General features: G+C 43.7%; 1 protein-coding gene across 1 annotated transcript in view; it reads right to left on the bottom strand.

Annotated features, from left to right (window-relative positions):
* LOC123999525 (forkhead box protein K2-like) overlaps window positions 1-16,956 on the bottom strand; it is a 47,284-nt gene extending 30,328 nt beyond the window's left edge. Inside the window, exon 1 of the mRNA XM_046305402.1 lies at window positions 16,443-16,956. Coding sequence (XP_046161358.1) covers window positions 16,443-16,735 — 293 coding nt within the window. The 5' untranslated portion in view covers window positions 16,736-16,956. The remainder of the gene's footprint in view (window positions 1-16,442) is intronic.
* Between the last annotated feature and the right edge of the window lie 727 nt (window positions 16,957-17,683).

Raw genomic sequence — 17,683 nt, 5'->3', positions numbered from 1 at the left:
CTAGGATCTCACCTGGCCAAAAGCCAGGGAAAATGCAGAGCGCCAAATTCAAATAAATTACTATAAAAATCAAACTTACATTAAATCACACATGCAAGATAGCAAATTAAAGCTACACTTGTTGTGAATCCAGCCAACATGTTAGATTTCAAAAAGTATTTTTGGCGAAAGCAAACGATTCTATTATGTGAGGATAGCACCTCCGTAAACCAAGAGAGAAACCATATTTCACCCTGCAGGTGCGACACAAAACACAGAAATAAAAAATATAATTCATGCCTTACCTTTGACGCACTTCTTTTGTTGGCACTCCAATATGTCCCATAAACATCACAAATGGTCCTTTTGTTTGATTAATTCCGTCGATATATATCCAAAATGTCAATTTATTTGCCACATTTGATCCAGAAAATCCGGTTCCAACTTGCTCAATGTGACTACAAAATATCTCAAATGTTACCTGTAAACTTTTCCAAAACATTTCAAACTACTTTTGTAACACAACTTTAGGTATTTTTTTACATAAATAATGGATAAGATTGAAGACTGGATGATCTGTGTTCAATACAGGAAGAAAACAAACTGAAGCATGCTTTCTGATCATGCGACGAACAGTACACTTCAAGTGACCCTCGTTCAAGATGGCCATACTTCTTCATTACACAAAGGAATAACCTCAACCAATTTCTAAAGACTGTTGACATCCAGTGGAAGCAATAGGAACTGCAAGAAGGTCCCTTATAAATATGGATTCCCAATGAAAACCCATTGAAGAGAGTGACCTCAAAACGAAATCTTAATGGTTTGTCCTCGGGGTTCCACCTGCTAATTAAGTTCTGTTATACACAGACATGATTCAAATAGTTTTAGGAACTTCAGTGTTTTCTATCCAAATCTACTAATAATATGCATATCTTATCTTCTGGGGATGAGTAGCAGGCAGTTGAATTTGGGCATTTCATCCGGACGTGAAAATACTGCCCCGCCACCAAGACGTATATCTTTAATTCTATGCATAACACTTGTATATTTTATTACATTTTATGAGTATTTCTGTAAATTGCTGCGGCTCTCTGCAAATTCGACAGATGTTTGAGGCACAACATTACTGAACATAATGCGCCAATGTAAACAGATTTTTGGATATAAATATGAACTTTATCAAACAAAACACACATGTATTGTGTAACATTAAGTCCTATGAGTGCCATCTGGTGAAGAGCAAAGGTTAGTGATTAATTTTCTCTCTATTTGTGCTTTTTGTGACTCCTCTCTTTGGCTGGAAAATGGCTGTGTTTTTTTGTGACTAGGCGCTGACCTAACAATCGTATGGTGTGCTTTCCCTGTAAAGCATTTTTTTTTAAATTGGACACTGTGGCTAGATTTACAAGTTAAGCTTCAATTTGGTATATTGCACTTGTGAATGTATGAAAGTTACATTTTTCTCAAATATATTTTTGAATTTCACGCTCTGCCATTTTAGCGGATGATGTCGAGGGGGTTCCGCTAGCTAGCCTTAAGTAGATAACAGCCTCCACTCTTCGTGGAAAGCCTTCCCATAGATGTTGGAACATTGCTGCGGGGACTTGCATCTATTGAGCCACAAAAGCATTACTGAGGCCGGGCACTGATGTTGGGCAATTAGGCCTGGCTCGCAGTCGTCGTTTCAATTCATCCCAAAGGTGATTCATGGGGTTGAGGTCAGGGTTCTGTAAAGGCCAGTCAAGTTCGTCCACATCGATCGACAAATCATTTCTATATGGACCTCGCATTGTGCATGGGAGCATTGTCATGCTGAAACAGGAAAGGGCCTTCCTCAAACTCTTGCCACAAAGATGGAAGCACAGAAGTCTAGAATGTCATTGTATGCTGTAACATTAAGATCTCCCTTCACTGGAACTAAGGGGCCTAGCCCGAACCATGAATAACAGCCCAAGACCATTATTCCTCCACCAAAGTTTAAAGTTGGCACTATGCATTAGGACAGGTCGTGTTCTCCTGGCATCAACCAAACCCAGATTTGTCCGTCGGACTGCCAGATCGTGAAGTGTGATTCATCACTCCAGAGAACAAGTTTCCACTGCTCCAGAGTACAATGGCGGCGAGCTTCACTCCAGCCGACACTTGGCATTGGGAATGGTGATCTTAGGCTTGTGTAAGGCTGCTCGGTCATGGAAACACATTTTATGAAGCTCCTGACGAACAGTTCTTGTGCTGACGTTGCTTCCAGAGGCTCAGGCTAAATTCAGTGTGAATTCCTAGAATGGAGGAGATGTCCATATACACCAAGTTTCAATCAGTGCAGGATCAGGATCCATCACCACACCCCAAAGAGAGATGGAGGCCCAGATTGTTATGCCAGCACTGCTTCCTTTTGGTCCGGATGCCAGGTGCTGCAGCACTTGTTGCCAAGCCCCAACAGAGCTGGCATAGAGCACATTCAGAGAGAACAGTGTCCCTGACACCCAAGTCTCAAATTAGCATTGCTACTCAGAGGGTGAAAAACTGCTGGGAACCAGCCTTGTGAAGACAGACACTTCAATTATGCATATGCACTCCAACACCCTTTCAGGATCAATGTAACACCCCTGTCAACAAAGAGCATGGGAAACTAAATTATTTGATGAAATAGGGGGATGTTGATGACCTCATTATGCAGACCACACGTAGCTAGTGTCTAGTGGGAAAACATGTTTTTTCAAAACTAGTTACCAGCATGATACAGGGATGCAAACTGGTGAGGGCCCAAAAAGGTGACACTTTTTTTTTGCACTGAAATATGCAAAAGATCCCTGCTAGGGGGAAATGCAGGTTTTAACTAATTAAACAAAGAATATGATCTACATGATCAGTCTCAGTATAAAATAAAGTGGTTAATGTGAACCTAACTTACAGCTAAATAAAATGTAAAAAAAGCAATCCAATGTTATTTGTTGCCTAGACTTCACTACAAGTGACACTCAAGTTGAGAAAAAAAACAATACACTAATATTGCAGTTAGCCATGACAGCCTTTATAATAGAACACTTGTGACCACACATACACATATTGCACTTGGGAAAAGTACATTTTAAAGTAGAATTCTAATTAAACAAACAGGCATTCTATTTTTGCTCTATTATAGTGGTCACTATAGACATCGATCAAGTGCACAAGGCTACATGTGTCCAAAAATAACATTCACTGAGTTAAGTTATTATCCCCCTCACACGTGTCGCTGTCAAGTTCAACACAACAAAAACAATATATTTGGGCTGCACTGCACATTATTACATTGTACACTGCTTGTGGACATCTGTTCTACAATGTGCCAGCAAAAGTGAGAAAGAGGGAAAGTGTGTGGTGTTCCTTTCACCTCTACAGTGCTATCCAGTTTAAGCCAGGCCCAGCTCCACACCCTGAATGTACTTGTTTAACAAGCAACGCCTCATTTTCACCTAATTCTCTCATTCTGAAAAATGAACCACATACTGTAGAGGGGAAACATTAGTTAACAGATCGTGGTTAGTTCTTCAGCTAGTTAACATTTTACACAGGATTGCCAGGGTCCAGTAAGCAACTAACGCGTTATAACTTGAGGAACGGCAAGGAGTCATACACCAGTTAATACTATAGAGAATTGGTTAGGTTACTAACGTTAGCTCATATGATATTGTAACATTAGCTGTCTACTTTATTAGCAAGCTAATTTTCACACCGTAAACTCAATTATTTGATCAGATAAGTTGGCTAATGTTGCTCAACATTTCTCTGGCTAGCTAACTGAGAATTCAATCCAGCTAGCAAGATACTTAACAATGCTAATACCAGTTCCACACGTTCTCCCTCACCACAAACTTTTCAAATGCCATTAGTTTTTCGGTTACAGCTCATGAAGTACACTTCATGACCTTCTCACCCGTCTCCATGGTCAGGCTTCTCATCTAATGTTACCTCTTCGTTATCGTTCAGGGGATGCGCTGCTGTAACAGGCAAGCTCCCTTTCCAGAGCGCTCGCTGATGCTGTAACTAGTAAGTTGGTTCTTTCTTCAGTCGCGTGCTGCGCTGCATTCTTTTATGTAAACGATTGGCTGAGGCTTTGATACAGCCAGTATTGCTCCAAACTTGCATCACTCGTTCCCTTACAGCCAGTAGTGATCCAACCCCCCCCCCAAAAAAAAACATTTATCATTGGATCTATACGAATCACGTAGGTCACCTAATTTGGATTCAAAAAACGGGCCAAAAGGTGACTAGTTTGCATCCCTGGTGGTAGAGGCAGGTAGCAATATTCAATAGGTCTAATGATGCCTTTGGATCATTCAAACTTAAAAATCACAAGAGAGGTTTGACACCCACCATCTCAGATTGTTCTGAAATCATTTCTGTTAGATAAGATTAGCATTCCTGCAACATTGAGCTAATCGATTGAACCCAACTGGCCATTTTAATTTAGAGGATTCATATAATATTCAATAAATATAGCACCTAAGATTTGACTTGGATCAAACTTTTTTCTAACAATGAGTTCGACATGAGGAATCCAAAGAAATGGTGTAAAGCCACCAAGGACCCGACCCCCCCCACACACACACACACACACACACACACACAGATCCCACTCAACAACTACTATACATGATTCCTTCTCGGTGGAGTAAGGGGCTGAGGATCGGCATATTGTTTCTTCGTCCTATTGGCCTTTTTGGGTGCCGATTACATTGCAATCCAAGAGGATGCGTGGCAGGCTAACCACCTGTTATGCGAGCGCAGCATCAAAAGGACCTTGTGGCTGCAAGGATCCAAGTTAAGTTTAATGCTAGCTAGAAACTTATCTTAGAAAAAAAACAATCAATCTTCACAATCACTAGTTAACCTAGTAATATAAACAACCATGTGTAGTTAACTAGCTTGCTCTGCGTTGCATATAATCAATGCGGTGCCTGTAAATTTATCATCAAATCACAGCCTACTTCAACTTGATAATGTAACAAAAGTGCATTCGTGGAAAAAAGCACAATCGTTGCAATAACGTACCTAACCATCAATCCCTTTCTTAAAATCAATACACAAGTATTTATACATTTTTTAAACTTGCATATATAGTTAAAATAAATCCATATTTAGCAGGCAATATTAACTAGGGAAATTGTGTCACTTCTCTTGCGTACACTGCAAGCGAGTCAGAGTATATGCAGCAGTTTGGGCAGGCTGGTTCTTTGCGTACCGTTGGAAGTCCATTTATTCCTAACAAAGACAGTAATTACTTTGCCAGAATTGTACATAATTATGACATACATTGAAGGTTGTGCAATGTAACAGTAATATTTAGACTTAGGGTTGCCACACTTTCAATAAAATACAGACCTCTAGTTCAGAGAAATGTGTCATTGAAGTTGTTTGGTTTATGTGCCATCTTACATCCTGATATTACTTGGTTCTGACCACTGTTGGTGTTGTTCCTGCTATTGAGGGGAAAATCACCTAATAGCAAGAACAGCACCATCAACATTGTACTCAGCAGCACACTCACGTGGCAACTGTAATATTTGTGTTGTGGAGAAATGACCAGGCAGGAGACGGGAGTACAGTTAGTTGTCGTTTAGTCAAAAACCCCTCGCGCTCTACAGTTTACGGCATTCCAGTGTGCATGTGCATTTCCTATTAGGTGTAGTAACGTAACACTGCCGTAATGCATTACTGCTTAGTAACAACACAGTAACTAATATAAACAGATGTAGATCCCAGATACGACACTCCTCCCCCATAGTGTTTAACTCCCAGAGAACAAGGTAAATATGTTAGGTAACTACTAATGCAATATCTGAACAATGCATTCTTAAACATTTTTCAATTACTGGGTTGAAACAGACTTTTCACAGCCCAGCACAAATCCAGGGGATTATTCTGCCCCGAAGATGAAGTTTGTGTCCTAATAACTAACACAGGTAATGTCCTTTTATCTAGGACATATTAAAGTGTTTGTTTTACTGTCCGTTACCTCCTTAACCAGCTCAACTCACAGGTCAAGCTTTTGAGGTGCCCTTCGCTGTCGAATAGGATATCTCCGCTCCTCCTGGGCTTCCTGTGGTGGGCCAGGTTCGGGTGGAAGGTCAGGCTATTTGTGTATTTGTATTTGTGAAACTTCACTCCGAATATTATGCTCAGGGCTTCCTTCTCAATTTGAGCATAATTTCTCTCACTTGGTGACAGAGTCCGTGATGCAAATGCAATAGAGTGTTCTTCACCTGACGGTAGAACATGCGAGATGACGGCTCCTACTCCGTATGGAGATGCATCACACGTGAGTCTCAGCTTCATCTCTGTGTTATAGTGGGCAAGCCACTTGCTCTTTAGCAGATGCTGTTTGCAAGTCTTGAATGCTTCTTCGCATTGTGGGGACCAATTCCACTTTGTATCGGCCTGCAGCAGTTGGTGAAGCGGATGCAACAATGTGGACAAGTTTGCCACAAACTTTCCGTAATAGTTCAGAAGCCCCAAAAATGACCTCAGCTCTGAGATATTTGTGGGTGCTGGTGCATTTACGATTGCGTCCGCCTTGCTGTTGGTTGGGTGCAGGCCTTGTGCATCAATCTTGTATCCGAGATACTCCACTGAGTCCTGGAGGAACTCACACTTGCTGCGTTTCATTCTCACTCCGTATTTCTCCAGTCTTGACATCACTTTGTCCAGCACTACAAGGTGCTCGTGCTCTCCAATGGTTGGTGCTGACACGAGGATGTCGTCCATGAAGCACACAACATGGTCTATACCGTCCAAGATCTGATCCATTGTTTGTTGGAATATCGCTGGAGCTGTCGAGATTCCATAGGCCAAGCGATTGAATCTGAATAGCCCCTTATTGATGGTCAGATACTGTTCTGACTCCGGATCCAGCTTCAGTTGCTGATAAGCGAATGCCAGGTCCAGCTTACTGAAAACCTTCCCACCAGCTAGAGTGGCAAACAGATCTTCAGGTTTTGGTAGTGGATATTCCTCTGGTAGTATGCAGCGATTTACTGTGACCTTGTAGTCACCGCACATTCGGACGGTCTTGTCTTTCTTTGGGACTACAACAATCGGAGCGGCCCAGTCGCTCCTTTCGTTATTATGTTATTCTTCTGTAGGCGGTCCAATTCCTTCTCTACTGCTTCCTTAAGAGCATAGGGAACTGGACGTGGTTTGTGAAAGATAGGCTTGGTTCCTTCTTGCACTCTGACTTTTGCTGTGAAGTCTTGTATTTCACCGTAGCCATCTTTGAAAAGTTCTTTGTGCTTCTCCAGCATGTTAGTGAGTGTAGCCTGACTCACTGGTTTGTCATTTCTCAGACTGAAGATTTCTCCCCAGTTCAACTTGATCTTTTGTAGCCAGTTTCTGCCTAGCAAGGCTGATTTTTCTCCTTTAACAATGACAAGCGGTAGCGTCCACTCCTTCCCCTCATACCGGACTGGTACCTGGATCTGCCCTAACACATGAATAGTGTCACCAGTGTATGAAGAAAGGCAGATTGACGCGGGCACTCTTAGTTTTTCTTTGTAGAGTCTCTCTGGAACCAGGGATACAGACGCTCCGGTGTCCAGCTGCATTTTTACTGGTTTTCCCGCTAACTCCATGTTGAGATAGATTCCATATTTTAATTGTTGAGCTGTGTACACTGTGAACAGTTCCAATACTGTTTCAGTTGTACCTTCCTCATCTTGTGCTGAGTCTGACACTTTGTGCTCTCTTGCCGTGCGTTGAGGCTTTACACACTCTCTGTAAATGTCCAACCTTTCCATAATTGTGGCACTTTTCCTTTTGGAATCGACATTCACTATGCTGATGATCATCTCCCCCACATCTGTAGCAACTTGGCTTAGACCTATGAGATGTGGGCTGCTTTGTTCTTGTGTAACCTTGAGGACGGGACTGAAAAAAAGTGTGACTTTTGTGAGCTTTTTTCACCACGTGCATCACTGACCTTGTGAACACCTTTCTGACGTTCTGCATGTCCCGATAGCTCAATAGTATCCCTGTGGGCAAGCTCGAGTCCAAGTGCTATACCTGTGAGACCACATACAAACTTGTCTCTGAGAGCATCATCAAGAAATTGTGCAAACTCACATGTACTTGCCAGCCTTTTCAAAGCAAGGATGTAGTCAGCCACGGTTTCCCCTTGACTCTGGTGACGTTGGTAAAATCTGAAACGTTCTGCAATGAGAATTGGCTTAGGCATGAAATACCTTGAAAGAGTTTCAGTCAGTTCTGCATAGTTCAACTCCACTGCTTTCATTGGTTCAACGAGACCTTTCAGCAATCCATACTCAGTTGGACCCAAAACACTGAGAAATACATCTGCTTTCTTTCCATCTTTGATTTCATTTGCAGCCAGCCAACGCTCAAAACGCTCCAAATAGGATTCAAAAATCCTCTTTTGTAGCCTCAAACTCTGGTACTCAACCAATGGTTGCCATTTTGACAGTTAATTGTTCAGTTTCCTTATATTCCTTAATTTTCAGAATATTCATCTACTTCTTCACCTCAGAGGTTTCTGCAATTACTTCATTCACTGCACTCATTTGTATTACGTCCCTTCTTTTTTTCCCTTGACAATATTTCTCCACTGAGATCGCCTAATTTCAATGGGTTCAATGACAGTTTTTTTTATTTAACCACCAGAGGGCAGTGTCGCTATTATGAACTCCAATAGTCTTGCTACTTGGCAGCTCCTGAATACTGTACTAGCAGTACTAGCAGTGCTAGCAGTGCTTAGCCCTCTACTGGTGAAAGAAAATTAAAAATAACTGATGAATTACATAATTATTTTGAGTTTCATTACTCACGCAACATTCTTCCCTTCAAGCAATGTCCGTTTATGTAGTTTAATCACCTCGTCGCCATTAATATTTGTGTTGTGGAGAAATGACCAGGCAGGAGACAGGAGTACAGTTAGTTGTCGTTTAGTCAAAAAACCCTCGTGCTCTACAGTTTACGGCATTCCAGTGCGCATGTGCATTTCCTATTAGGTGTAGTAACGTAACACTGCCGTAATGCATTACTGCTTAGTAACAACACAGTAACTAATATAAACAGATGTAGATCCCAGATACTACAGCAACCATCAGGGTGTCTTCGATACAGGAACACTGAGCTCTGAGATATCACATTCCTCACAGAGAGCTGCGTGTGACCAAAGGCAACACACATTACTTTTACAACGTTGGGTTTGTGTGTGTGTGTGTTGGGGGCTCACTGATCCTTTCAGTCAGGCACATACAAACAAACAGAATGTATTTTGCCACCAGACCCCCAATCTCTACTACCTGAGGTAAAGAATTCCACTAGACCACAAAACCCACCCCCCTACCAGACAATTAATATTATTATATAGTCTACCATCTGCTTCAATCAATTCATACTTAAATGTTTTCAACAAAAAAAGAAGCTTGGTTAAGAGGATAAGCGTGTATGGAAATCCCAAATCATTTTGCAAAGAGCTGGGTTTTCCCACAGCCTCAATGCATTTTAACATTCAGGCTCCTTTGCCAATTTCCCTCCTTGCTCAATGAGAGCAAACATTTTTTTTAAAGCAAATGCACAGTTGCTATGTTATGCCAGGAGGTAGAACACAATGGACCCTCAAAATATCAAAAAGTATCCAAGCTCAGGGCAGCAGAGACAAGAAGTCTTCTCCATTAATTTCACTTTTTTTGCCCAAAATAATCATCATCCCTGCAGATTATCCTAAAAACACAACATCCCAATGACAGAAAACAATTAGCATCAAACTAATATAACTGCTTTACACTGATTCATTTAGGATGTAAGCAGTCATGGCAAGACTATGCTATGGAGTAATTATGTGGGCGTGTGAGAGCAACAACATGGAGGGCTGGGTAGCAGTGACTGCTTCATTCTGGCAAGTTGTGTCATTCTGTTGGAATCAAGGAGACATAAAGAACCCCAGTCCAGAGCTCTCCAAGCCAAGACTGTCTGTCCACTTCCCTGATCATTCTTTGCCTTAAGTAGGGTAAAGCTAAAGCTCAATTCAAAAATAAGGATATCACAAGGTTTTTTTGAAGCTCTAGATGTGAGCGTATAAAAATACACCCCTGATTTAAATCTCTTTAGTCACGTCAACCTAATCGATAAGGGAATTTGAGCCCACTGTTTCTTAGTTAGGAATCAACATCTCTTCAGTCTAAACATACTTCCGGCGCCGACAGAGATGGCCGCCTCGCTTCGCGTTCCTAGGAAACTATGCAGTATTTTGTTTTTATTACTGAATTGTCAGAACTAGAAGTACAATAATTTCGCTACACTCACATTAACATCTGCTAACCATGTGTATGTGACAAATAAATTTGATTTGAAGTGCTGTGATAGAGTGAATGAATGGGTAAGAAGACTGGGTGGTCAGTTATAGGGGCAATGAGCAGTTGCTACATCAATTTCTGGACGTATAAATTAATTATATGTACCTCACCGATTCTTGAATAATATAACTTGTCTCATGTCGTACCCCATCACAACCCAAAATATAAACATGTTTTACTCCAATGTTTGTCAAAGTAAATGCAAACAAACACCATATAGGGTGCATTTGTAAATTCACTCTGGCTGTCTATGCAGATTTCAGAGCACGCTCATCTGAGTGTAACAGAGTGCAGAATAACTAATGAATTTACAAACAGTGCAACACCAGTTGAAAATGACATGTCAGTAAACATTGGCAAAAAAATGTTTTAAATTGTTGCCAGCAGCAGTTACAGTCACCGACCCTACTCCTCGGGCAGAGCGTCCAGTGTGCGCTGACAACCCTCTGAACTTGTGCGCACTCTGGCACTCCATACGAACACACCCATAGCCTCAAAACATGTTTAAAACTATCATTTTGGGTGGTCCTTACATCCATAGCTCTATATATGAATTTGAGAGTGGTTACATTTCTCCAGCACCATCCTTTAGCTTTTTACCGAAACAGGGTTGGGGAGGCCGCTTTATTATTGTTTCTACTGCTGACTGCTTCCATCACGTGGACTGGGACATGTTTCGTATTGCGTCAGATGGGAATATTGACGAATACGCTGATTCGGTGTGCGAGTTCATTAGAACGTGCGTCGAAGATGTCGTTCCCATAGCAACGATAAAAACATTCCCTAACCAGAAACCGTGGATTGATGGCAGCATTCGCGTGAAACTGAAAGCGCGAACCACTGCTTTTAATCATGGCAAGGTGTCTGGCAACATGACTGAATACAAACAGTGCAGCTATTCCCTCCGTAAGGCTATTAAACAAGCTAAGCGTCAGTACAGAGACAAAGTGGAATCTCAATTCAATGGCTCAGACACAAGAGGCATGTGGCAGGGTCTACAGTCAATCACGGACTACAAGATGAAATCCAGCCCAGTCACGGACCAGGATGTCTTGCTCCCAGGCAGACTAAATAACTTTTTTGCCCGCTTTGAGGACAATACAGTGCCACTGACACGGCCTGCAACGGAAACATTCGGTCTCTCCTTCACTGCAGCCGAGGTGAGTAAGACATTTAAACGTGTTAACCCTCGCAAGGCTGCAGGCCCAGACGGCATCCCCAGCCGCGCCCTCAGAGCATGCGCAGACCAGCTGGCCGGTGTGTTTACGGACATATTCAATCAATCCCTATACCAGTCTGCTGTTCCCACATGCTTCAAGAGGGCCACCATTGTTCCTGTTCCCAAGAAAGCTAAGGTAACTGAGCTAAACGACTACCGCCCCGTAGCACTCACTTCCGTCATCATGAAGTGCTTTGAGAGACTAGTCAAGGACCATATCACCTCCACCCTACCTGACACCCTAGACCCACTCCAATTTGCTTACCGCCCAAATAGGTCCACAGACGATGCAATCTCAACCACACTGCACACTGCCCTAACCCACCTGGACAAGAGGAATACCTATGTGAGAATGCTGTTCATCAACTACAGCTCGGCATTCAACACCATAGTACCCTCCAAGCTCGTCATCAAGCTCGAGACCCTGGGTCTCGACCCCGCCCTGTGCAACTGGGTACTGGACTTCCTGACGGGCCGCCCCCAGGTGGTGAGGGTAGGCAACAACATCTCCTCCCCGCTGATCCTCAACACGGGGGCCCCACAAGGGTGCGTTCTGAGCCCTCTCCTGTACTCCCTGTTCACCCACGACTGCGTGGCCACGCACGCCTCCAACTCAATCATCAAGTTTGCGGACGACACAACAGTGGTAGGCTTGATTACCAACAACGACGAGACGGCCTACAGGGAGGAGGTGAGGGCCCTCGGAGTGTGGTGTCAGGAAAATAACCTCACACTCAACGTCAACAAAACTAAGGAGATGATTGTAGACTTCAGGAAACAGCAGAGGGAACACCCCCCTATCCACATCGATGGAACAGTAGTGGAGAGGGTAGCTAGTTTTAAGTTCCTCGGCATACACATCACAGACAAACTGAATTGGTCCACTCACACTGACAGCGTCGTGAAGAAGGCGCAGCAGCGCCTATTCAACCTCAGGAGGCTGAAGAAATTCAGCTTGTCACCAAAAGCACTCACAAACTTCTACAGATGCACAATCGAGAGCATCCTGGCGGGCTGTATCACCGCCTGGTACGGCAACTGCTCCGCCCTCAACCGTAAGGCTCTCCAGAGGGTAGTGAGGACTGCACAACGCATCACCGGGGGCAAACTACCTGCCCTCCAGGACACCTACACCACCCGTTGTTACAGGAAGGCCATAAAGATCATCAAGGACATCAACCACCCGAACCACTGCCTGTTCACCCCGCTATCATCCAGAAGGCGAGGTCAGTACAGGTGCATCAAAGCTGGGACCGAGAGACTGAAAAACAGCTTCTATCTCAAGGCCATCAGACTGTTAAACAGCCACCACTAACACTGAGTGGCTGCTGCCAACACACTGTCATTGACACTGACCCAACTCCAGCCATTTTAATAATGGGAATTGATGGGAAATGATGTAAATATATCACTAGCCACTTTAAACAATGCTACCTTATATAATGTTACTTACCCTACATTATTCATCTCATATGGATATGTATATACTGTACTCTACATCATCGACTGCATCCTTATGTAACACATGTATCACTAGCCACTTTAACTATGCCACTTTGTTTACTTTGTCTACACACTCATCTCATAGGGGCTCCGGGCAGCCGAGCGGAAATGGAGGAAAACTCGCCTCCCTGCGGACCTGGCATCCTTTCACTCCCTCCTCTCTACATTTTCCTCCTCTGTCTCTGCTGCTAAAGCCACTTTCTACCACGCTAAATTCCAAGCATCTGCCTCTAACCCTAGGAAGCTCTTTGCCACCTTCTCCTCCCTCCTGAATCCTCCGCCCCCTCCCCCCCCCCTCCTCCCTCTCTGCAGATGACTTCGTCAACCATTTTGAAAAGAAGGTCGACGACATCCGATCCTCGTTTGCTAAGTCAAACGACACCGCTGGTTCTGCTCACACTGCCCTACCCTGTGCTCTGACCTCTTTCTCCCCTCTCTCTCCAGATGAAATCTCGCGTCTTGTGACGGCCGGCCGCCCAACAACCTGCCCGCTTGACCCTATCCCCTCCTCTCTTCTCCAGACCATTTCCGGAGACCTTCTCCCTTACCTCACCTCGCTCATCAACTCATCCCTGACCGCTGGCTACGTCCCTTCCGTCTTCAAGAGAGCGAGAGTTGCACCCCTTCTGAAAAAACCTACACTCGATCCCTCCGATGTCAACAATTACAGACCAGTATCCCTTCTTTCTTTTCTCTCCAAAACTCTTGAACGTGCTGTCCTTGGCCAGCTCTCCCGCTATCTCTCTCTGAATGACCTTCTTGATCCAAATCAGTCAGGTTTCAAGACTAGTCATTCAACTGAGACTGCTCTCCTCTGTATCACGGAGGCGCTCCGCACTGCTAAAGCTAACTCTCTCTCCTCTGCTCTCATCCTTCTAGATCTGTCGGCTGCCTTCGATACTGTGAACCATCAGATCCTCCTCTCCACCCTCTCCGAGTTGGGCATCTCCGGCGCGGCCCACGCTTGGATTGCGTCCTACCTGACAGGTCGCTCCTACCAGGTGGCGTGGCGAGAATCTGTCTCCTCACCACGCGCTCTCACCACTGGTGTCCCCCAGGGCTCTGTTCTTGGCCCTCTCCTATTCTCGCTATACACCAAGTCACTTGGCTCTGTCATAACCTCACATGGTCTCTCTTATCATTGCTATGCAGACGACACACAATTAATCTTCTCCTTTCCCCCTTCTGATGACCAGGTGGCGAATCGCATCTCTGCATGTCTGGCAGACATATCAGTGTGGATGACGGATCACCACCTCAAGCTGAACCTCGGCAAGACGGAGCTGCTCTTCCTGCCCGTTCCATGATCTCGCCATCACGGTTGACAACTCCATTGTGTCCTCCTCCCAGAGCGCCAAGAACCTTGGCGTGATCCTGGACAACACCCTGTCGTTCTCAACCAACATCAAGGCGGTGGCCCGTTCCTGTAGGTTCATGCTCTACAACATCCGCAGAGTACGACCCTGCCTCACACAGGAAGCGGCGCAGGTCCTAATCCAGGCACTTGTCATCTCCCGTCTGGATTACTGCAACTCGCTGTTGGCTGGGCTCCCTGCCTGTGCCATTAAACCCCTTCAACTCATCCAGAACGCCGCAGCCCGTCTGGTGTTCAACCTTCCCAAGTTCTCTCACGTCACCCCGCTCCTCCGTTCTCTCCACTGGCTTCCAGTTGAAGCTCGCATCTGCTACAAGACCATGGTGCTTGCCTACGGAGCTGTGAGGGGAACGGCACCTCAGTACCTCCAGGCTCTGATCAGGCCCTACACCCAAACAAGGGCACTGCGTTCATCCACCTCTGGCCTGCTCGCCTCCCTACCACTGAGGAAGTACAGCTCCCGCTCAGCCCAGTCAAAACTGTTCGCTGCCCTGGCCCCCAATGGTGGAACAAACTCCTCACGACGCCAGGACAGCGGAGTCAATCACCACCTTCCGGAGACACCTGAAACCCCACCTCTTTAAGGAATACCTAGGATAGGATAAGTAATCCCTCTCACCCCCCCCCCTAGTTTTAGATGCACTATTGTTAAGTGACTGTCCCACTGGATGTCATAAGGTGAATGCACCAATTTGTAAGTCGCTCTGGATAAGAGTGTCTGCTAAATGACTTAAATGTAATGTAAATGTATATACTGTACTCGATACCATCTACTGTATCTTGCCTATGCTGCTCTGTACCATCACTCATTCATATATCCTTATGTACATGTTCCTTATCCCCTTACACTGTGTATAAGACAGTAGTTTTGGAATTGTTAGTTAGATTACTTGTTGGTTATCACTGCATTGTCGGAACTAGAAGCACAAGCATTTCGCTACACTCGCATTAACATCTGCTAACCATGTGTATGTGACAAATAAAATTTGATTTGATTTGATTTGCTGCTTTAATAATCCAGCTTTGTGTTTGTTTGTCACTGAGGCAACTGACCAATCAATGAATGAGCACCAGCAGCCCACTAAATTTTGTTGTGAATTATACATCAAATATTAACATTCAAAAGTGGATTATGGCACAATAGTGACTTTTCCTAAATAAATACAGGGTTGTCTTCAGATATACTGGTTGAGTTGGATTAGAGTGTATGTTGCAAGTTTCTTTAGAATAAAATTAGGCAAATCTGACAAAACAACCTATGCATAGCGGGAATTTGGCATAGAATCTAATTTTAGTATTATGGAATTCAAATCGGTCTATGAGAATAGAGTAATATTACCGTGATGGCAAGAGGACAATAATGGTCAGTGAATATTTTGAGGAGACTATTTCTTATGTATTGTAACGTTAGCATTGGCCTTTGTGACCTGCCATTATAATTTTGTGAATGGAGCAAACTGAACCAAAACATTATCTTCAGAGTTGTGCAAAGCTGACCCGTATCAGAAATGTTCAATTGAGTGATGGCCTAGTGATGAACATCACACGTTATAAAGATACAGGCCTACACGCAACGTAGCCATTCACAAACTTAAATATAAACAAAACATCGATCATATCCATATGACTAACAAAACACTTGCACAGAACTATATGACATTGTTTACCTGTATGACCAAGTACACAGCTAGCTAGTTACAATAATAACCCCCAAGTGATAGCAATTCAACTGAAAGCTGGCCGACAGACAGTGTGCTTTAGAATCACGAATCTACATTTGTCTGTCTTAATTCAGAAGATATTTTATGACAATGGGAGGGCAGTTCATAACATGTAGCTACTAGTTTCTGACAAACACTGTCTAGCTGGCGTTAATTAGCTAGTAAAGATGAACCTACATGGCAAACACCACCCCTTAGTCTTGCTGCAACAGCAAAAGCTTTGTGGTAATTCAAAACAAAGATAAGATAGCTAGCTAGTTATTCTAAACACAGATACATGTTGAACTTACATTCGTGGTAGTTGTAGAGGAGGGGCACCCCGTCTGAGGAACACTCCATCCACGAACACCCCATTTTTGCCGAGGCATCGCAAGTAGAAGTCTCCACCACCAGTGCTATCGTCACTAACAGTAAATATTTCGAGATGTCTTCGAGAAATAAAACTGGAATGACCCATGCTCACATCCACCGAGCCCTGAGACGAGTTCCTACCGATAGTCGCCGAGCGCTTTTTCATCAAGTATTCGAATTCACGGCCCTCAAGCCGGGCAACCGGCCCAGACGACCCGCTTAACACCGCCATTTTACAGGATAAATGGTATATTTGACAAATGCTTATAAAAAAGAAACACCGGTACGGAGATGCCCGTGTATGTATTTTAAATGCCGTCGCAACTGGTCGAATCTAAATAAAAGGGGGGCATCAAATTTAACACAAAAAATTAAGGGAACGTGCCAGACCAGGGATAGCGGCTCCAACCCAACGCCGCGACACAGAGAGAAAGGATAGGAGAAGGCTCCAACCAAACTACACAACATGTGGATATACCACGATTGACAATCCAATAACCCAATAAAAAATGAACAGGCAGTTGTCGCTACAAAGAGAAGACCAATCAGGCACAAGAAACAGCTGATAATTGACTCAAGGTTGGTTGAACTGTAGCGTAAGCGCATTGTGTTGTCAATATTTACCACATACAGAAAGTCAAAATTGGCTATATCTTAAAAAATAATGAAAAATAAAATTTAAGGTTACGGTTAGGCATACGGTTAACAGTGTGGTTAGGTTTAAAATCACATAAAAAAAGAAAATTGTAGAAATGGGCGGGGCTTATGACTTTGTGGCTGTGGTATGTAGTGACGACCCGTATTATGGCGAGATGTAAGTCCCCGCACTATCGTTTAAAAAAATAAAATAAATAAAACGATGCCATTGCCAAGATGACAAGGATTTGTTATTTTTGTTACCACATAATTGTATTATTCGTAAAACATTTATGTTGATGATGACGTTGTGATTTTGCACTGCATGTTTACATATTCAAAGCAACATGTCCCGTATAATGATGACATGATGAACAAGCTTGACATTTTCGATGAACACATTGCCAATCGGAAGAATGGCTGGTATAGGCCGAGAATAAAGACTTGAGACAATTTCCACAATAGTCACCATCCAACGCCTATACATGATGATCCACCACCAGGACGACTACGGATTCCATGTCTGGTATTGGATAGGACACCG

The sequence above is a fragment of the Oncorhynchus gorbuscha genome, linkage group LG16, assembly GCF_021184085.1.
Source record: "Oncorhynchus gorbuscha isolate QuinsamMale2020 ecotype Even-year linkage group LG16, OgorEven_v1.0, whole genome shotgun sequence".
NCBI classification, from domain to species: Eukaryota; Metazoa; Chordata; class Actinopteri; order Salmoniformes; family Salmonidae; genus Oncorhynchus; species Oncorhynchus gorbuscha.
Note: the sequence above shows the minus strand (reverse complement) of the source record. Positions and strands in the feature narration are given on the sequence as shown.